Genomic DNA, 22,513 nt, shown 5'->3' with positions numbered 1-22,513 from the left:
ACTGTGTGTATCTGTTACATTGTGTTACTTGTCTTTGAATACTGTGTTGCTTTCTGCATTTGACTATTGAAGGTGAGGCTGCTATGAACACCAGTTTGCAAGTGTCTGTTGATGTCCCAGTTTTCAAAGCTTTCACGTGTATGAGTAGGAGTCAACAATACTGTGGGATTCTGCATTTTAAAGAACCACTATGCTGTTTCCACAGCAACTGCACCATCATTCAGCATTTTAACGACTTTGAAAATTAACAAGGTTCATGATAGTCATCACTTTATAAATCTTTCTTATTCTAATTTATTTTTTTATTTCACTGCATATGCCCGTTTGGCTGGATGTGTTCCAAGTGCATGCAGTGCCTGTAAAAGCCAGAAGAGGGCACTGGGGTCCCTGGAACTGTAGTTATATGCAATAGTGAGCTATGGGTTCTGAGAACTGAATCCCTGTCTTCCGCAAGAGCAGTAAGTGTTCCTAACTGCGCGCTCTCCAGCCCCACAGTCGCCATGTTATAGACAAGAAAATAAAAGCTTAAGTGAGTCACCCACGGGCACATGACTCCTAAGTGCGATTAGACCCTGGAACCATCTGACTTCATGCCGCCACAGTTTTCCTTGGACCCATGCTTGTTCCCTGCCCTGTTATTCAATAACACCAGATTCCTTCCACAGCCTCGACTACAAGGAGAGAAAGATGAATCCCCAGCCACTGTCCAAGCACAGCTATGGCGACCTCTATGGGCAGAGCACTCCCTGCTGGAGAGGCCAGGGCAGAAGCTCACTCACCGCATGGACGTCCAGTGAGTCCACAGTGAGGTCGTAGGGGTCCATGTGCAGGCTGTCGAACACCTGCCGCAGAGTGATCTTCCGACCTAGCTTCTCGGCCACAGTTCTGTCAGGCTCTGTCTGGTACGTGTGCTTGATAAAACGCAGCAAGTGCTTCTGATTCATGCAGGCCGCTGCATGAATGTGTGTGTCAACCTGAAACACACCCCACACTGTCCAATGAGCGGGGTCCCCTCCCCTAGTGACCAGAGAACCACAACCCTCGATGTGGAGCAGAGTCTTAGACTCATGGGCGATGTTGCCAGTGCCCACCATCACCCTTCCTATTTTCCCCCCAGGCCTCAGAGCTAGTCCTCCTTCCCTACAGCCCTGCCACCCAGCTTACCTCCAAACAGCATTAAGATATTTTTGTTTTGGTTTATATTTTTCCCTCTTGACAAGTCCCCAATGGCCCTCACACCCTCGGGGGAAGCCCAGAACTTTAACCTGGAATCAAGGCTGCATGCAGCCTTAATTCTCCCCATTCCCGCCACCCCATCACATGTGGGTGTGGCTTCTCAGGCACCAAGCTACTCTGCTGCATCACACTGCCCACACCTTTCCTCACTCGGCCTGGCAGGTCGTCTGTCTTCCCACCAAGTTCATCTGTTTCATTCTGCTTCCTCCACATGGAAGCCAATCCTGATGCCCCAGGCACAGCTAATCCACTCTCTCCCTGGCTGGGCACTCAGTACAGCCATCCACACTGATGGGCACATCCTCCTGACCCCTCTCCTATGTTTCTATCTACCTGGGAGCTCCTCAAGGATGAGGACCAGATCCACTGTATCCAAGTCTATAGCAGCTACCCCAAGGATTGGTCCAAAGTATCAGGTGAATCATGGTGGATGAGTAAACTCCTGGTGCCATCAGTTCCAATGGTTTTATGAAACCACTCTTCCCACTGACTTCTCTGGGAATCCCAAAGAAATTGCCCTAATAGAGGTAAAAGGATGGCCACCGTATCCCTCTCTGTCAATCCTACCTCACCCCAACCCAGGAATTCCAAGCCCCATACAGCAACAGATGTCCTGACTCTAAGCCAACATGTGGACTCAGACCTCAGAGCCAATTCTAACTCACAGACAGGAACCTAGAGCTTGGGTCCTCCTGCACTTGGTAGAAACAGATTCCTCAAAGGAGGCACCAATTAAATGTTTTCCTTTATAAGAGTTACTATGGTCATGGTGTCTCTTCACAGCTATAGACAAGGGCACTCCTAAAGTTGCTAAAATTCCAATCGCCCTATCACCTCTACTGACTTGTTTTACTCTATTCCATATATCAGGCTAAGAGGTAACTAAGTCTCAGTGGGCATGCTGGGTCACCTTGCATGAGCTCAGGGAGACCAAAAGAGGTGCTCCCAGACACCAGCCTGCACCCTGGAGTTGACTGGGCTCTCTGCCAAGGCTGGGGTGAGGAGGCACTGACCACAAGCCAGGAAATGCTGTCCACAGCTGGTTGGTCATCTGTAAGTCATGCCAATCAGACATTTGATCTCCTGGACCTCTGTGGACATTATCCCAGCCAGCCCATGGTGTTGGACACCTCGCTCACTCATCAGGGTCCTTCCTGACATCAGTTTCTGACACTCCTCCAAGAGAGACAGAAACAACTCAAAGCTGGGAAACCCAAAGCATCACACAGAGCAGGGCGGAGGCTCCAGCGCTTCAGAGATGAGACTAAACAAGGCGATCAGCCTGGCTTTGCTCAGTGCAGCGTGGCCTATCTCAGCATGACTCCACACATTCTTCTTCGATTTTAGCTATGTCCTCCATCTTCCTGGTCATACACACTGCCTGCTGTGGCTCCTAAGTGTCACAGGATAGAGAATGAAAATGGCTGGACTATCCAGGAGTCACCCAGTCCAAGTTTCAGAATCTCAAAGGTTATTAGGAATAAGTAATAAAGTTCTTTATTGGAGATTAGTGTCTTACATTCACCAGAAAAATCTACATGAATACTCTACAGTCACATGAGATCCAGGTTCACACAAACAGCAGCATCTCAAGGCAGGACTGGTTGATATCAGGGACCTGAGCTAACACTGGCCATTCCCATAACCATGCAGACATAAGTAATCGATAATACTATTTTTTCTCTAAGCTTGAATAGATTCAGGGAGCTGATCCCCACTGGTCAGGCTTGGTCCAGATGATACCTATGGTGTCCCTGATGTGACACTTTAACCAAAATGGACAATGCCCATTTGCATCTAATACCCAACTTGCAAGTAGCAAACACAGCCCTTCTTTCTAAGCACTGGGCAGAAAACATGTGTCTCAGTTATAGGGTCCTTCCTGTTGGGGCTCACAGTGTCATAACTCATTCCTACCACCCACACAGGCACATGCCATGCCCCAGGCTCCTGCCTTCAAAGCCTGGCTCTGGACCTGACAGCCACCACAGAAACAGGATGCCCCTTCCCAGTCACTGTGGATTTTAAAATCTGTCTTGTACCTAGGACACAGTTTTTAAGGAGGGTAATAAAGCATCCAGCATCCAGCACCAAGCAGGCCAGTTCTCCCACCCTGGAGGATCAAGCACAGGCCTAATTCAGCAGCTTTGGACTCATGTTTATGGACTAACCAAGGTGCCCCAAACCAGACTGTTGTGTCATAGATCAGGATCAACCCCAGACTGCAAGGGAACCCCAAGAATATCCCTGGGCTCCCCTGACAGTCCCATACCAAGATACTCTCCCTCATCATGGCCAAGGAGCAGCCCAGGGATAGCCACAGAACCATATCAGAAGCACAGTCAGCTAGGCTGCCCTGGCCCCAAGCATCAGAAAACAGGCCCAGTGCACTCACACCTGCGGAAGGCAGGGCTGTGCTGGACTCAGTGAGGTGTTTCACTGGCCTGCCAGGTATGGAGTTCTTACAGTAACTGAGACACCACCACCTGACTGAACACAGTGGTTATTGTGTCTAGGTAAGTGGTCTAACCATGACCTTTCACCTCTGCCCAGGCATCCAAGATAGAAGCCAGTTGTAACCCAAAAAGCCTTTTTCTCACTTCTGAAGCCTCTTGGTCCAGTCTGAGACTTCTGGTATTCTTAAGAAGCCCATAGGCTTCCATAGTTCAGAACCTTCCCATGGCCTTGCAGCCTCCCCTCCCCACCGGGCTGTCCCCTAAATTCCAGCCCCACCTGCTTGCCCTCCCTGCTTCCTCTCCTCCCTCCTGACATCTGCTGACATGTGCTGCTCCCTCCACAGGAATGCCACTGTCACTTTCCTTCCCCACACCACACACCCTCCCCTGCTCAGTCCCAGCCTTTCCTTGAAGGTCACTCCACACCCCACCATAGCACTTGTCTCTGGGACTTCTTAACAGGAAGTGACTCTTTTTTTTTTTTTCCAGGAAGTGACTCTTGCTCTCCATCCTCCATGCTCACCAAGTCTCAGTGTGTCTTACTTACCTGGAAGAAAGTGCAAAGTCTCCAGGCCAGGATCCTTTAACACACACACACACACACACACACACACACACACACACACACACACACACATACCTCTGTCCTCGCTGCCACCTCTGCAGGTAGAAAGTGCCAGAGACACTCAGCCATTCCGTGGGTAGAAGAGGGACAGAGACAGGAGCAGCTCAGTCACTCTCTTTAACCTGCCACCTCCTAAGTCCAAAGACGTCCTGACAGCTTCTCCTCCGTGATGACTCCAACACATTCGCTCCCCTAAAACCACCAGTGCCTAACTGTTCGGCCCAGTCAGCAGGCTATGTTCCGACGCTGGAGAAAGAGCCGGGTCCCAGCAAAGGCATACCACACAGATCTAGACTGGTACCGTGCTGTCTGAAGACCCAGTTTACAAGTCTTCCTTCTGCACATGCGCATCTCATCATACCAGGCTCCTCTGGCCAAGAAACCTGACCAGCCAGGAGACCTGATGCTCACCCACCTCTGGCCCTAAACAGATTCAGGTGAGTGGCTTGAACCCTGGCTGTGACGTACCTTTCTCACATTATAGAAGTCTCTGTGGGGGTTACTCTTCAATTCCTTGAACTCTGACATCTCGTTTAACATCTCATGAAGGCTGAACTTGGATTCCAGAAAGTTCAGTCGCCGGTGACAATAGGTTTTCCTGCAAGTTGGTGAGAGATAGAGACCACAGCAGGAAGTCACATCAAACAGCGGTTTAGCGACCTCCAGAGAGAATGGTGACCCCTGGGTGGTCAGGCTCTGATAGGATGGAGGAGGAAGAGAGGAGATGCTTCCAGCTTCCCTCAGTCCTGGCCTGCACACATATGCCATCATGCCTGTGAGGGTACGGTTAAACACAGGGGAGGAAAGCCCCAACTCTGGGGCCCGGTGCAGGTTTTGTTGTCTTATGTGTTTGGGCGATTAGCACAGGAATAAGCATCCCGGTGCATGACTGTGGACATGGTAGTACCCCAGACTGAAGTGCATGTCAATGTCTGACTGAGCAGTCCCTGCTGTCTCCTCACCTCTCCTCAGCTACCCGAATCCTTTAAAGATAGAATTCATGGTCCGGAATATCAATAAAACAATCGAACTATTTGTACAGCCCAGCTACCTTGGAATGCAGAGGCACCAACCATCCACCCACGACCAACAGTCGGTCCCTAGATCCCAAGACCTGAGGGCTCCTCAACTCTGAGACTCCTGCAGGAAGAGGACATTTTCAGTGAGGGGCAGGTGAGGAACTCCAGGACAGAGAGCTTTGTTGGGCTGACCCTCCAGGCTCCCCACCCAGAGAAAGCACTCAGAGGAGCTTTCCTTGGCCAGCAAAGGTGAGCATCACTGCTGTCTCCCACACCCAGATCAACTGCCCAGCCACACAGAATTGACCACAATTCATGCCATCCTGCTTCCTCAGCATTCCCAAACAGCAGCTGCCTTCTTATCTAGTCCCCTAGGCCTCCACAAAGAGCGGCTTCTTGGAGCTAGAGAGAGGGCTCAGTGGTTAAGAGCATATATTGTCCTTGCAGAAGACCTGATTCCAAGTACACAAATCACAACTGCCTGTAACTCCAGCTCCAGGGGACCTGGCTGCTTCTGACCTCCTCATATGCAGACACACACACACACACACACACACACACACACGGCAATAATAACATTTCAATGCCACCCCACAGCAGTGTCATCATCTACCTGCAGAGACAAGCCCTGGGGTGAGCACAAGGGTCTCAGGGTGGGAAAGGAAGGTTAATGGCACTCTGTCCAGTGTCTGTCCCAAGAAGGACTCTCCTAGACAACTTCTCAGACAAGAGTCACTGCTCACACCCTTGGCCAAGGAAGGCTTCCCAGAAACTGTCCCTTCTTCTCCGGGGTCTTAGTTCTGGCCTCTGATCAGTGAGGACCAAGAGCTAGCTGGCCACCCTTCCCAGCCCTGCTTTTTTTTCTCAGAGACTACACCCTTCATAGCAAACCCCAAAGGAGGATTGAGAGAGGCGGTACATGGCACTGTGGTGACCCCTCACTTTCCCAGACTCCTATTCCCTAAGTATGGGTAACTGACGCTTCACTATTGCTTAGCTCATACCCCTGCCAGGAAGAGAGCCACCTACCTGCCCTGTCAGCTCCAGCCAAGCCCTCGAGCATGGGTGGGAGTCACAAAGGGCCCCAGGCTCCCTGTGTGCTACTTTCAAAAACACAGAAAGCCCAAGAGCTAAAGAGAAGAGAGACTTCATTGATCCCTCCCTGCTCGCCCATGCCTCAGGCTGACAGCTCTCTGTAGCGTTTCCTGGCCTGTAAAGACACAAGTAGCCACTACACACAGAAGCTCCTGCACACGTGTGTGCAGCGAGGACCAGCAGTAACAACTCTAAGCCTGTACCATCTCCCAAAGGAAAATCCAGGATGGTTTGCATGCATTGAAGCCTGCTGCTCCTTCCCACAGCACCCACACAATGAAAGGGGCAGTCGGGGTAATTGGCTTACGTGGGGCCATCAGTGATGAGTGCCAGAATATGGCTCATGTCCACGATGTAGGTTTCTAGGTCAGGGTAGGGCAGGCTGTGGGGTTCCTGGCGTTCCAGCATCGTCTGGTTGTCATACACAAAGAGAATGCCTCCCTGCATGCGGACCAGATAGCCCAGGTTGGGGGGCGCATCATCCAGGCAGTAAGGGTCTTCTTGGGGCAGTGGGGGAGGATGGAAGTCTGCAAAACAGGATGAGTGATGGCCAAGTGACTCGTGCAGTCTGTCAGCTTCCTGGGTTTGCTTGTCTGTATAACTAACCCTCAGCACTGTGTGGAATAATTTGTTCTTCACACCTTGGGTATCAGATGATGCACTGATTTGTGTTGTTAGCTACTATAGTCCAGTCTCTAGGCAACCCTATCCCAAGGCTGGCACATCAGTGTGTGTGTGTGTGTGTGTGTGTGTGTGTGTGTGTGTGTGTGTGGTGGTGTGGTGTATGCACTTGTGTGTGTTCATAAGTATATGTTTAGCTTAATTAAAATGGACTTCACCTTCTTCTGCTTCCTTGGCTCCCAGGAATGTTTGTTTTATTTTATTTTGAGTTTTTAGAACAGAATGGGTGAGTGTTCTTCCAGTGGGAGAATGGGCAACACTGGCAATGTCTGAGGAGAATAATTACCCCCTCTTCCCACATTTTTTTTTTCTGAGCCCAAGGCAGACGAGGAATTAGACAGAAGCCACCCTGTCCCCAAAGAGCAAAAGGAGCAGCGACCAGACCCTTGCTTCCATCCACACCCACACACCCACACACACACACCCACCCTCCTACCCACCCCATCCCCCGCATCCCCAGGAACTGCCCAGGATGGAGTTACTTGCCAGCAGGGAGCTGGGTTGAGTCAGCCCAACCCAAGCAGTAAAATACCTCCACTATTTCCTGGTTGTGAGACTCTGAAAACCCCTTTGCCTCTCTATCTGACTCTTCACCTGAGACACCCCTTACCCAGCAGGCTGATGGGAGGGCTGTAAAAAGCGTGGGTAGGGAGATGCTTTATAAGCAGGTGTTTCCGATGGCTCGATTTAATGATTTTTCTTTTGACTTTAGAATTGTGCAGAAGTGTGTCTGTCGGCCAGCATGATACTCAATGAGTTACATGGGATATTTAGCACTTTGTTACTAAGTAGTTGATGATTTTGCCCAGCTGTAGGCTCACAGAAACATTCTGAGCATGGTTAACATAGGTTGGATGTATTCAATGCATTTTCATCTTAGGACATTTACAGCTTCCATCCAATTGGTTTTCTGGGAACACAATCATCAGCTGTCGAGAGCATCTGCATTCTCATTAGTCTCTGAGTTCTGGGGCTCCTAATCAGCTGTCTCTAGCCAGGGAATAAACACAGCAAGTCAGCCAGCACCTGGCAGGCCGGCTGCCTGCCAGGCAGGAGGAACCTTGGCTCCTGATTGGAAGAAGCACTTGGGGTCCAGGGCAGGGTGTCCTGCCTCAGACTCCGGAACAGGCTGACCCTGAGCTGTGATGGCCACAGAGAAAGCAGAATACAGCAGAGCAGGATGCTAATGGCCCATCAAGCACAGCAAGAGGCCAGCCCAAGAACCTCTAGATAGTGCTAGTATTGTGTAAGGTGCAGAGAGTTGGAAAGGCCTGTGTGAGACCACAGCCCGCCCACCCAGAGACCTTACCACACTCAAGCCCACAACACAGGGCCTTCTGCCATACAAAGCGCATATGACAGTCATTCCCGCCTGGCCCCTCCAATACTGGGGTCCTGCCCCCCTGAGAGACAGGGAAATAGCCTTGGGAAGGCTGGGATTTACCCAGGCCCCTCCCTGGTGGTAATGGATACTTAGCACAGACTGGGCCAGAAACAGGGACAGCCTAGCACCCGTCACCCCAAGGTGGCCAGGGTTCCGGTCTCAATGCAATCCCCAGCTCCTCTTCTGATCCTCATCCTTAGGTTTCGAGGGTGACGGTCCCCATGCCCTTGTTTTAGTGACTTCATTTCCAGCCTCTGCTGCTCCTGGGTCCCTCACTACATCAGGAGGTGTCCTTTCTCATCCCCCTTCCCTAAATTTGCAGCATAAATGTGGCTGCCATTTATGGAACATTCTAGATGCCAGATCTGTACTAAATACTCCACACACATTCACACAGCCTCACCCAGGGAAACAGCTTTTGCTGGCATTCCATTTTTCAGACTGCAAAACTGAAATTTAGGGATGCAGTTTGCTCAAGGTCTAAGAAATTGGCAAGATCCCGATACAAATACAAGTGTGTTTCGCTTCATAGTCTGCTTGCTCTGTCCAGGGCACATGGGCACTGTATCTAATCCCACCCAACCCATCCTGTGCTACCATGTGATTGTACTGTTTCAAACACGTCAAGAGTCCCACCCACTGGTAGAAAAATACACAGCCAACAAAAAGCCCCAACCAACTCCTGCGTCAGGCCCACACAAAGGATCCCACTTGCTCCCAAGACTCCATACCTGGAAGACCCTCTTCCAAAGGTACACTTTCCCCCTGATGAGCCAGGTACTGGGCTGTGGTCCGTGGGAAGCGGTGGTAGGCAAGCCGTGCATACTTCTCCCTGATCATCAGGGCCTTGGCCAGACTCTTGGCAGCCTGTTCATAGTCTTCTACAGTGATCTGCAGCAAGAAGGCATGCAAGAGAGGGTCTGCCCACAAGCCAGAGACAACTGTGTTTGGAGAGGTCCTGTGCAAGCCTGGTGCCCGTGAACCTGGATTTCAGGACAGTTCCCATCAGACTATGAGAGGGGCTTGCTGTGTGTGATCTTTTACACAAACACTAGGATTTATGCTGGGTACCTGAGCTCCTACCAAGAGTCTGGAATTGGGGATATGCTATATGCAGATGTGTGAGCAAAGCCAAGTCTCTAATGAGCTTCCCTGATGGTCACTAGGTGTTGGTGCCTCACTGGGAGGGACCCACTGGAGCCTGCCCTGGTACCCCCAGACCTTACCCTGTGTGTCCCTCCCCTTTGCTGACTGGCTCTGTGTCCTTTTGGTAATAAATCAAGACTGGAAGTACAGCCAGGTTCTGCATTCTGAGACCCTGACACAGGAGACACAGGAAGAGAGATAGGGCTGCTCGGAGGAGACAGGTATTCAGCCTGCACACCCCAGACTGGTCTCAAGGATCCTGATTGAACCAGAAGCCTGTGGCTGCACCCAGCATACAGAGCCTGGGCCTGTCCCTTGTAAGGATAACCCCCATCATTTTCTGCTGAGAAATTCCATGAATCCCCAGATGCTAAAAGCAAAACATCTACGTTCTCAGGCTGCTGCTCGGCCAACCCTGAGCTGTCAATCAATCTGGCAACCACCCGACTCATCAGGTCAGCGGGTTCAAAGTCACATTTTAGCACTAGATCTTCCATGGGTTTCATATTGTTTCTTAACTGGGGAAACTAGGCCCAGAAAGGATCCATCACTGCCAGGAGATTACAAAGTCCAACTTCAGACCCTGATCTGACTGATCCACAGAGTTCCGGGATGCTCTCCTCACACTCAGAGGCCTGTGAGATCTCTGATCGCCTTCCCAGCCTCCATCACCCTAGTCACTCAGTGAAGACAAATGTCACTGAAGTCTTGTTTGCTTGATGAGATGCAGACGGACAGACAGACAGGAGGGAGGGGACACCAATGGTGAGGTGCAGGAAGCTGGAGGAGCAGAGTGAGGGAAGCTGGGCCTGGAATTTTCCTCCTCTGCCTTGTAGCATCATTGGTGAAATTAACTGAAATTTGTGCATCTACAGATATCTGTGCACCTGTCTCCCAAGACCCTGATAGTCACATTTCTCCTAATTGCTTCAGATGCCCTTGGGGTGGATAAATAAAGAGTCATGGGTACAAACCCTCTGTCTCCCTTGTCCTACTCTGTCACCAGAGAGAAGCAGTCAACATGTTTTTCTCATTGATTTCACCAAATCTGACTCCTTGCTTTTTAAAGTGGAAGCAGCTCCCTTTCTGTCTCAAATACCCACACAAGGGTGGATCCATTCCTCTCTGCACCTCCCAGGGGCTTGGCCTCAGAGCAGACACACAAAAGCCATGTCCCCACCCACAGAAAAGCCAAAGGACTCTGCCTGACAAGGGGCTCAGGGGGTAACCAAGGAGTTCAGAGAAGGTGCAGGGTCTCCGGGGAGGAGCAGCCATTAGCCAAGCTTGTGGGCCCCGCAGGCCCAGTGGCTAGCCCCAGACCTTCTGGGTGCCAGGCTCAGCAAGGTCAGTGAGTCTCTCATAGCCTCACTAGATATGCACACAAAGGGAAGGAAGAAGGGGGGTAACCGTGCAAGCTCCTATGTTCCATTCAGCATGCATGCAGCCCACTTCTATCCTCTACTCTGCCCATATGCGTGAGGTGGACACCAAGCCCGGGCCAGGAGGCTAAGGCTTGAAAGCCTGGAGCTGGCAGAGCAGCAGTCTGGCCAAAAAAGAACTTCATTAGTTCCCATCTAAATTCCCATCCCCAAGAAGTCAATATGCATGTGGTACAACAACACAATGAAATGCTATGCACCCCTAAAGAAGAACAAGGGAGCTCTTTCATAAATTAACATAGAATCATCTCTAAGGGGACTGTTGAGTAGAAAAAGTTTATTCATTTTCTCATCAAAAGCCTCTCTTGCTGGTTGAGGGATTCCTAGCCTATATTTAAAGATTTGACCTAAGCTTGTAAGAGCTAATTTTACACAAGTCAATACCATCACATAGTCTCCATGGACACTGGGAATCTTGATAGATCTAGTTGGTACCCTTCTCAGAGGGCACACAGAATTAACTGAGCACAGCCACAGCCCCAGCATGCCAGCCTGAAGCCTTTGGTCTTGCACACCAGGATGGGGCAGCTCCTGAGACATGCCCACACCCCAGAGTCTCCACTAGGGGCCCCCTTCCACCACCTCCCAGACACACACACTGAGCCAGGCTTCAAGGGTGGGTATGACCTTACCCCGGCACAGTAATCTCCACTGATAGTGACCCGCTGATACTCGGGCATGGCATAGGGTGCTGGCCCAGGCTTGGAAGTGGCTCCTGGGACCAGAGGGGTTACAGGAGACACGGCTGGACTGACAGTTGGAGGGCCCTTCCAGTCTTGTTGTGTTGGCATCTGCAGGGACAGAGACTGCGACCGGATCATCTTGAAACTCTTCTTTCTAAGAGCCAAGAACAAGGGACAGGGGAGATATCAGCTGCTAACAGGGAGAGTCTCGGGAGGCAGAGAATGCTGCTGCCATCAATCGCCGGTGCTGGGTACCACTAAGAAGCTTCTGGAGGGCGAGGAGATGATCAGTGATAAGGCACTTGCTGCACAAGCATGAGGACCCGGGTTCAGAGCCCCAGCATCCACATAAGAGCTGGACATCACTGCGGGCATGGGTGACCCAGCACAAATGGACCGGGGCGGGGAGGGGGCGGGGGCGGGGGGGGGGGCGGGGGCGGGGCAGCTCTCTGGTCAGTCAATTTAGCTGAAGCAGAGAGCCTCGGGGTTCGGTGAAGGGACTGTCTCAAAAACTAAGGTGGAGCTCAACAGAGGCCGACATCGACCTCTGGCCTCCACCCCCGCACCTGCACACACACAAGTTTCTGGTTGCCTATGACTTCCTCAATCCAGCCTTCCAGACACTGCGCCTATGGTCACGCCTCACTGCTGTGGGTGGAGTTTTGGGAGACTCACTGCACACTGGGTCAATGTGACAGGGAACAGACAGACAGACAGACAGAAACAGACAACACTGCAGGGGCTCCACTACCACAGTGCATGGACATGGAGGTGACACTGGGTCAGAGAGGCATTCCCCAAGGTGTGGCAGCACACTCTCTTCAAGTAAGCCAGACCCTAATCCCTGACAAAGGACATCTCCAGGAAGATTATGAACAGGGACACAAAGACACAACATTGTGTTTTAGCTACAAATCTGGGCACAGGAACCAGAAAGGACGGGAGTAATCAATTTGTCAACCTCCTTGGTTAGGGCCCAGAGACAGAGGGACCTTACACAAAATCACACAGCAAGGCAGCTGCTTTCTCCAGCCATTAGGCAGCTTCTCCTTCCTCAAGCCTGATGTTTGCTGCCCTGGCGGCAGCCGGAGCTGGTACAGATCTGCATGTGTCTTTACTATAGGAGAGGAATTGACCAGCACCAGTGTGAGGCCTGGACCTTGGACCTCCAGTTCCGGCACCGAAAGCCAAATCCTCAAGGCTGGTTTAAAATGCTGCAAGTTCATGGTTACTTGTAAGTCTGATTTGTGATGACTTCCTTCGTTAACAAAATCAAGAATGTTTCAGTTGACTTCACTCCAAGTCCTGGGATCCTCAGGAAGGAATTACTCAGCACTGGGATAATGCCGCCAGCAGCAGCAGCAGCAGCAGCGGCTGGACTCAGCCTCTGAGACCATAAGCAAGTCCCCAATTAAACAACTTCTTCTATAAGTTGTCTTGGAAATGGTGTCTCTTCACAGCAATAGAAGGTGACATTGGGCATGGGAAATCAGTCCATCCCAAGTGGGCCCATGCTCACCCAGAAGCAGTCAGCTTCCAGCTGGCCACCGTTCAGGTCTCCTCCCTGCCCAACCTTGCAAAACCCAGTTCACCCTTACCTGTTTGCCATGGGCCTCTCTGGCTCTCACTTGTCTACCCTATGGACCTGTGTTCCCACCTCCCTGAGACAAGGCTGCTCACAGCCGAGAATGGAACTGATCCTTTCTCAGGAGGTACCTCCCTGGGGCTCCCATGGCTGCTTCAGGAACCTCAGCCAGAAACCCCACCCCAGGTTTCCCCTGGCCTGCTGTCCTTCACCTGGAACTTAGCCAACACCCTGCACCAAGGAGGACAGATGCCGGTGTGGACCAGCCAGCCAGTCCTGGCTGTTAGATGCACCCTGAGCACAGAGGTTCCCCTAAGGGCATCTTTTGGACATCTTGACTCAGCTCAGCTCACCCCATGAGAGTCCAGTTTCTGGGTCACACCCACACCTATCAATCACTGTTTCATCTCTACACCACCATTATCCCCTTATGCCTCAGTCTAGCCTGGGGTCTAGCCCAACTGAGAAGAAGCAATGGGTAACTTCTCAGGTGAGCAATAAGTAAGAAAGGTTAAAAAAAAAAAAATCTGGAAGACTGCCTAATTCAAGAACCTATTAGGGTTCTTCTATTAATGCCCCAAAAGGAATGAATACATCTGTTCCATTGAGGAAGCCAGTACCCACCAGCTAGCACCCAGAGAACTCCTCTTGCCCATATTCACTGTGGCTCTAGCCAGACCGTCACACGTGGGTGGGGATATGGCTCAGTTGGTAGGGTGCTTGCCTAGAATTCATTAAAGTCCTGAGTTTGATTCCCACTACCACATAAATCAGACATGGTGACACACACACACACACACACACTGGTAATCGAAACAATCAGGGCTAGAGATAGAACAATCAGAATGAAAGGACAATGTGTGATAGTCTGCGAGTTCAAGGACAGCCTGGGCTACATGAGACAGACTGTCATACAAAAACATTCACAGGCTGAGAGCTCACACTTAAAAGTCCAAGGGTAGTTTAAAATGGCTGGACCACTTCCTCGAGGCTACCATCCTGGAGAGGGGCAGGGTGGGGGATGGAATCACCATCAGCTAATCACTGAGCTAACATCTGGAAGCAGAAATGCTATTGTCTATTGCTGTGTAACAAATTGCCACAGACTTGGTGACTTGAACCAATGCCCACTTGTGACTCCCCAGTTCTGCTGGTGAGAAGGTCAGCTGGATTGGCAGAGCTCCAAGCTCAGGCCATCCAAAGGCCAAAACAGACATTGGCTGCACTGAGCTCTCCGGAAAGAATTCTCTTCTAAGATCAGTCAGATTGTTGGCAGAATTCAGTTCTGCATGACTGTGAAGACTGAGATCCCCAGTTGCCTGGTGACTTGGCCAGAGGTCACCTTGGCCCCTACAGACAGCACTCTGATCCTTGAGGAGAGCCCTCAGTCTTCAGTCAAGAAACCCCTGAGCGTTCTGTGTTCCCAGTCTCTCTGACTTCCCTCTCCGTGCTTAGCCTGGACAAGCATTGTTTTGACAGCCTTTGTAATTAGATCCAGTCCACTGACAACCTCCCCGCCTTAATGTCAGGTGATGCATTTCCTGCAGGGTAATCACAAGATCAACAGCTTATATACACAAAGTCTGGAGATCAGAGCACGGCATCTTGGCAGAGAGAGACATTTAAAAAATTCTGCCTATGGGGTATGGAGAGATGGCCCAAGGGTAGTGACTGCCACACAATCATGAAGACCTGAGTTCAGATCCCAGAACCCTCATACAATCTGGGAGTTGGTGACACATGCCTGTCCCAGCCCTGGGAGGCAGAAACATAATTCTGAGGGTTTGCAGGCCAGCTGGTGAGTCTAGATAGAATGCCTACCTTTAGGGTCAGTATGAGACAGTGTCTAAAAGAAATAAGGCAGAGAGCCACAGAGGAAGACATCTGACAAAGACCTCTGGCCTCTACATGTGTGTGCACATGTGTGCGCAAGCACACACACAGACACACAAGATTAATCAATTGATTGATTAGTTCTGCCTACAATAGACCATAGACTAGTATACTAGTATGCAGACATGTGTATATGTGGGTGTGTGCACATATGCCATACACATACTCTTTCCCACACAAGGCTATATGAGCCCTGCATGTGTCACAATAATAAAAAGTCACACAGAAGCACCAAAAGCTTCAGCAGACTTAGAGAACCAGAAGGTCTCTGGCCGTAGACCTGACAGACTTATGCGCCCAGCCCTCCATTCCTGAGTGACGCATCGTTTAATAAACATTTACCAAACACTTGTTCCTGGCCAGGCCAGTGCAAACTCTCACAGAGTCGAACAAAGTGTGACCTGTTGCCACTGATATAAAACACTTCGTCACCAGGGACTCAACTGTCTGTCCACAGCCCACCTGTCACACCTTGTGCTAGCCTCTAGGGCACCAGGGTTAGCCAGCTCACTCTGGCACAGCTGGCCTGATCCTTCCTTCCTCCAACCACCTGGCAGAAATAGCCTGCTTGCCCAGGCGCTGGCAGGGTTTGCCACTGTGAAGACACCAATTCCATACCGAGCTTGAGGCCTGGGCTTGGGAGCATCTTCATCTTCATGGGCCACAGGGAGCTTCTTACAATAAGGAAAGCTGGTGTGTTCTCTCCGGGACCAGTCCAGTGTCCCCACCTACACTACAGCCCTTCCTTAACTATCCCTGCTGTTCATCAAATTCCCACTGCTACTCTGCCTGTTCCCCCAAAGCCTTCCTATAACATCTGTTTCACATACTAAACCCAAGTCCAGAAGTTAGCATGGAGGCTCTTCTCAGAGCCTCCTGAAGCCTTTGCTCTTGTGCATCTGTCCAAGGCCAGCTAGGGAAACAGAAGGCTCCCACTAAGCTCTCCAAAATGCACAGTGAGGCAAGGGGCCACTCATGACCCCACTTTATAAACCTCTGAGGGCCAGGTCCCAGGTAATGACAGGTACATCAAATATAAGCCCAGGTTCCACAGGCTCACTAGGATCACAGAGATGGGCCGGAAAGTTGGACACATGTTTAACATGCAATGTGGTCATGTCATGGGGTATTTTGGGATCCCAGAGGAGACACCTAATCCAGACTGGGCGTGGGAACAATGGGGCAACAGGGACAGAGGGGGGGGCTCTTCAGAATGGCAGGTTTTGGAGGTTCATCCCACAGCATATTAGTTCATCCCAGTGGTCTCTCCATCTCCAGATGAAAAGCAAGACTAAAGCTGGGGGCAGCAACCAGCAAAGAATGGCTGATAGCACACTGTGCACGCCAGGGAGTGGGCCAGGTCTCTGCACTTGCACACACTCAGCTGCTCCACATGGAAATGAGACCCCTGTGTAAGGAGAGGAGCAGCTGAAGAGCTGGCACATGCTGTCCACCTGACACCAGAGATCCAGCCTATGTGGGGAGGACATGGAAACAGCTGGCGATGGGCACGCTGTATGCTAACTGCCCTCAGAGGTGCCTACAGACAGTGTGTAGGGAACAGGGGTGGAGGCCGCTCGTTCTGTGGACGTGGCCAGGTGACCAGCAGCCTGACTGGGAGGGTGTAACTCTTCCACATCCAGAAGCCCATGAGCTGCAGAGACTCACAAGCCCTCCTTCCTTATTTGTCTTAGGTCCTTCTTGATCACTGGAAGGCTTCCTTTTTCCTCCTTTCCCAGCCTGACCAAGGTCAGACCCCATTTGCCTCCACACCCTTCCTCTGGCCCCATCACGCTTTCCCAGCCCTGCCCAGCTGTCTTTCTTCCTGAAAGACTCCAGTGGTCAGAGAAAAGCACAGTCCTTTACTGCAATTTATTTACTTTGTAAGTATGCACATGCATGCTCGTGTGTATGTACATGTGTGAGGTAGGGATGCACATGTTTGTGTGTATGTACATGTGTGAGGTAGGGATGCACATGCTCATGTGTATGTACATGTGTGAGGTAGGGATGCACATGTTTGTGTGTATGTACACGTGTGAGGTAGGGATGCACATGCTCGTGTGTATGTACACGTGTGAGGTAGGGATGCACATGTTTGTGTGTATGTACACGTGTGAGGTAGGGATGCACATGCTCGTGTGTATGTACATGTGTGAGGTAGGGATGCACATGCTCGTGTGTATGTACACGTGTGAGGTAGGGATGCACATGCTCGTGTGTATGTACATGTGTGAGGTAGGGATGCACATGTTTGTGTGTATGTACACGTGTGAGGTAGGGATGCACATGTTTGTGTGTATGTACATGTGTGAGGTAGGGATGCACATGTTTGTGTGTATGTACACGTGTGAGGTAGGGATGCACATGCTCATGTGTATGTATGTGGAGGTCAGAGGTCAACATCAGTTGTCTTCCTTAATGGTTCTCCACCTAGGCTTTTGAGACAGGGTCTCTCACTGAACCTGGAGCTACCAATTCAGCTAGCCTGGCTGGCCAGCAAAGCCAGGGATCCTCCTGCCTCCACCCCTGCAGAGGTGCAATTGTAGGTGCATACAATCACGCCCACTTTCTTTATTAGGTGCTGAGGGTCAAACCCAGGACCTCACGCTTGTACAGCAGGTGCTTTAAAATGGCGCCATCTCCCCAGCCCCCTTTTACTGCCCTTTATAGTAAACGTTACAATCTCTATTCCTCACTGTAAAAGCAGATGAATTGGATGTTTTAAACAAAGCTTTGTTGATAACTATGAATCTAAATAAAAAGTTATGCACTCTGGTTTAGTAAGATTCATAAAATAAGATAATTTAATGGCACTTCAGCTATACTCCACTCAATTCATAACAAATACCCATTTATTGATTTTACTCAAAACATTCTCAGAGAGGCAGCTGTTCTAAATAGCCAAATGCTTCCCCTAAGTCTGCCCCCTTTATATCCTGACAATTAAAAATAATTTTCCGAGGCATTCCTCAATGAAATCCCTAAATCCCAAGCTCTTGTTCAAAGCACTCAGGACATTATTTGAAACTCTCCCCGGCTGACTCAGGCCCTCCTCCTCGTGTTATCCAGTCACGATCTCAGAGACGCTGTGTCCCTAGACTTCTAGGCTTCCAATGCTTATATTTACCCTTTGTAATTGTCGGCTCCTCCCTCCCTGCTGACTACCAAACAGGAACAAGTGCAAGGAGGTGCTCCCAGCACAGTGCTCGCCTGTCACTTAGTCCATTTAATCCATTAATTCTCCTGAAGCAGGTCCTTTGAGCATGTTCTTGTTACAAACTAAGAACAGGCTCAGGCCACAAAAAACACGTTCCTAATTTTTTCTTTGTTTGGTTTGGTTTGGTTTGGTTTTTCGAGACAGGGTTTCTCTGTGTAGTTTTGGTGCCTGTTCTGGAGCTCGCTCTAGATCCACCTGGCTAGTTTTCTTGTTCAAATCTACCATGGTACTGAAAAGCAAGACAGATATACTTATCAGAACATGTTCTAAAATAAGGAGACAAGATCAGAGGTAGGAGTATCTAAGAGATGACGGGTCAAGGGCATTGGGTTTCTTCTGGGAATGATCACAAAGTTCAAGGCCTGGACATGGTGATACATATCTGTTATCCCCATACTCAAAAGGCTGAGACAGGCGGACCATGGGCCCAAGGCCAGGATCAGTCTCATAGCAAGACATTCCTCTCTCTTTCAATCATATATATTCATTGTATTATTTATGTATATATGTACACACACAAACACATAATTAAAGCTAGGCTTTGCAGTGTGCACCTGTAATTCCAGCAGGGGACGCTGAGGTAAGCTAAGGTACAAGGATTGTCAGGAGTTTGAAGTCAGCCTAGGCTGCATAATGAGTACCAGACCAGCCAGGGATACAGAGCAAAGCCCTGTCTCAAATAAACAAAGTTAATTAATTAAATTAAAAATTTAAATAATAATAATATATTCTCAAACTGATTACAATATTGGTGACATGTGAGTAAATACACTAAAACCCCATGAACTACGCACACAGTAAGTCGATGGACTATATGGCACATGAATGATCTCAGAACAGCTGTAAAAGAAAGGGAAGAGGGAAAGGCAGAAAGAAACGGGAGAGATGGAGGCACTCTAGTATGCACACGGGTTGCTCAGAACATTTTCCATGGTGTCCTCAAAGTTGGCTGAGTTCCAACACACGCATTAGTAGGAAATGAACTCTGCTAGTGTTGGGTCAGGTAAGTTAAGAATGAAACTCTGGTCGGCACCTTAGCCGGGGCTAGGTCAAAAACTTTGAGAGTCGGACCAAGCAGTTCATTTATTTGTTTTTATTTGTTTTGACACATTTAAACACAGTAAGATTTGGGGGACTGTCTCCTCATGACAATTGCCACAACAAAGCTTCAGGGGTGGCTGCATCGAAACTCCCTTGGAAAGCACATCTTTGTAGCAAGGCACCTATGACCTTAGGCATAAGAATGAGTTCTACTGACTGAGAAACAGTGCTCAGGCATCTGGGCCTAGGGAGGAAGGGTTTAAAAATGGGTTCAATTAATTGATTAAAGAGACCTGGGGCCTCTTTCATAAGGATGGGTTCTATTTACTGAGAGACAAAGCTCAGGATTAGGGTCTAAGCAATGCTCAGGATTTGGGGGATTCAGAAAGGCTGGCTCCATAGAATAACAAAAGATCACCAGGTTGTTAGACATTGTCCACCCTATCGTTCTGGTTGAACAGGTGTCAGTCGTGTCCTTTCCTTGAAGAAAAAAGCCTGCATGTTTAACAATTCTGGTTTTTCTAATGATTTCTGTAAGCTGTGCCTTCTACATGCTAGGAAACACATGGGAGCCTCACAGGGACACAAGACCCTCCGGCAACTCCAGGGCCCTCCAGTCTGGGCTTGCCTCCAGACATTCCTTTCAAAGGCAGCCCACCCTCCATCCTTTAGATCCTAGCTCTTGTCAAAGGCAGACAGCCACAGCCCTTGAGGAGTGGTCTTACAGATCTGGGCCTGACCTACAAAACTAGCAGCCTTGAGTTGGTCCCCAGCTCCACCGGGCTGTGTCTAAACCCCAGCCTGTTCCAAGAGCTGGCAGTCCTACACAGCAGGGTACCAAGGGACAGGTGCTCATCTTTCCTGCTCACAGCTCAGCTTCTGGCTTGTGCCTCTATGTTAGATTTAAAGAGAGTTGTAGGTGTTTTGTTTTGTCTAAGTAAGAGAAGAAAATATGGTGCCATAAGAAGAGCCTTCTGCAAGCACCATGGCATTCAGAGCAGATGGAGTTCAGGGAGGGGCGTGTCCCAAACTACAAGACCCATTTTGTGTCTCAGTTAGAAATACAGACTCACAGATTGGGGATCTGGAGACCTGCTGCTGCCGTCAGGCCTGTGTCTGGTCCCAAGGCTCCTTGTCACCACTTAGCTCAGAATATCGGGAGGGATCACTGATGGACAAGGAGCTGGGATGGTATCGTCCCTGGAGATGTTGGTATCTGAATGGCTACACAGAGGCTCCTCCAGGGAGCAGTGAAGTAAAGAAACAAACCTCACGTGAGTGTACCCAGCCCCGGGGGTCCCCAGGACATCTGACAAACAGTCAAGGGTCCAGGTATCTTTCAGAAATGAAGCTCTGGCTGGATTTCCTCTACATGTCACTCAGGAGCAGCAGCTACATCCCAGGGAGCAGCATCAGGGGTCACTTCAGAGGGCAGGACAGTGTCCTGGCCACAGCGTGAGATCACAGGACATGTCCCATCACTACTGTGTCCTTGTGCAAGTCGATTCAACTTCCAAGGGCTCTACTTGCTGAGCCAGCCATGTTGACACCAAGAGTACCCACTCCAGGCTTAATATGAGAAGGAAGGGAGGGATGGAAAATCGAGAGGCCTAGGACTGGGCTCACTGTCAGCACCCAACAGCAGTGGGTGCTATTGCTGCCAATCTCAGGAACAGAAAGCCTAAGCCCTTTACATACGCTAATTCCACCATACTTCAAAATGTCCCATAAAGACTGTCCATTATCACCCACCCCCCTTTTAGATGGGGAAGAACCTGAGGCCCAGAGAGCTTTCTTATTTTGCCCCTGAGTCACAGAGCATGCTAGTGAGTGGCAGAACCCAGCTGTCACATGCATGGTGGCAATGGGCAGGCAGGACACCTCTTCTTTGCTGATACCTACTGGTCTCCAACCTGGCTAAGGCCTAGAGTGGACCCTGGGAAGTGAGAGGCAGATACAGTTCCCAAGTCAGGGAATCAGATGGAGATAAACCAGGAAACTTCCACCTAGCAGGAAAAGACAGAATACATTTCTGGAGAGTTTGCGGCCAACTCTCTGGAGACCATAGAGAGCCATTTGGATCAAGAGTAACAAAGCTTCCATTTTGCTCTGGGCCTGGGCTCTGATGGGAAAGTACAGGCTCCCTCTGAAGATGTCTGTGGAAACTTGCCTCAGACACTTATTATTCTTGGTAATTCCAAATGCCAGGGACTCCTGCTTTCATTAGGAAGGCCCAGAATGCCCTATTCACAGTGCACAGAAGGCCCTGCTGAGCATTCAGCCCCTGAGGCCAGTCCTTGTATGCCAAGGCAGTGTAGACAAGGGACACATAGTCTGACTCTTTTTCCTTTGCAGGGATGAACATGGCGGTAGGTCTGGGGCCAGCTACCTCCCAACACAAGGATGGCACTCAGTGGCTAGCGATGACCCCTTCCTTCAAGGGCTCAAGGCACATCTGAGGAAAGCAGAGACTGATCTTACAGATGGCCAAGCTCTGCCTCTGCTTCTCTATACAAATATCAACTTCATCCTTCCAAGGAAATGCCAAAATCCTACCCTGCCAAGAAAAAAAAGGAAGTGGGGCTTGTTTTCAAAGGGGAGGACCTCTGTGTTAGGGAGATGGCTCAGTCTCAGCTGGTAGAAGGCTTGCCTCACATGCATAAAACCCTGGGTTTCTTCCCCAGTACCATATAAACCAGGCACGGTGGCTCATGCCTGTAACATTAGAACTTAAGAGGTAGAGGCAGAAGGATCAAGAGTTCACAGCCAGCCTGGGCTACATGAGAACTTGCCTTAAAAAAAAAAAAAAAAGTTAAAAAAGTAAAATGAAGACCTTGTGAGGTGTGTCCCGGAGTAGTGTTCAATGAGGTTCTAAGGTCCAAGGCATTCTTAGCTGCTGAAGTCTGCAGGGTGCAGGACAGACAGGGGTCCAGCTAACAGCCCCACTAGAGACTCCTGGACACCGTGTTCCTCTATAATTCTCCTTGCCCAGGAAAATTAGAAAGTGAGA

The 22,513-nt window shown here is 50.0% G+C and overlaps 1 protein-coding gene across 5 annotated transcripts in view; it reads right to left on the bottom strand.

The window, feature by feature from the left end:
* Nucleotides 1–22,513, bottom strand: part of Ampd3 (adenosine monophosphate deaminase 3) — a 47,580-nt gene that overhangs the window by 12,501 nt on the left and 12,566 nt on the right. For 4 of the 5 annotated variants that reach the window (XM_036189158.1, XM_036189151.1, XM_036189134.1 and 1 more), the window contains exons 3-7: nucleotides 11,714–11,918; nucleotides 9,228–9,387; nucleotides 6,739–6,958; nucleotides 4,786–4,915; nucleotides 780–974 (exon numbers count right to left, since the gene is read on the bottom strand). In XM_036189158.1, the coding sequence (XP_036045051.1) occupies nucleotides 780–974; nucleotides 4,786–4,915; nucleotides 6,739–6,958; nucleotides 9,228–9,387; nucleotides 11,714–11,918 (910 nt within the window). The remainder of the gene's footprint in view (nucleotides 1–779; nucleotides 975–4,785; nucleotides 4,916–6,738; nucleotides 6,959–9,227; nucleotides 9,388–11,713; nucleotides 11,919–22,513) is intronic. The other variant, XM_036189167.1, reaches the window with a different exon arrangement.

This window comes from Onychomys torridus, chromosome 1 (genome assembly GCF_903995425.1).
Source record: "Onychomys torridus chromosome 1, mOncTor1.1, whole genome shotgun sequence".
In the NCBI taxonomy this organism is placed as follows: domain Eukaryota; kingdom Metazoa; phylum Chordata; class Mammalia; order Rodentia; family Cricetidae; genus Onychomys; species Onychomys torridus.
The sequence above is the reverse complement of the archived record's forward strand: the minus strand, read 5'-3'. Positions and strand labels throughout refer to the sequence as shown.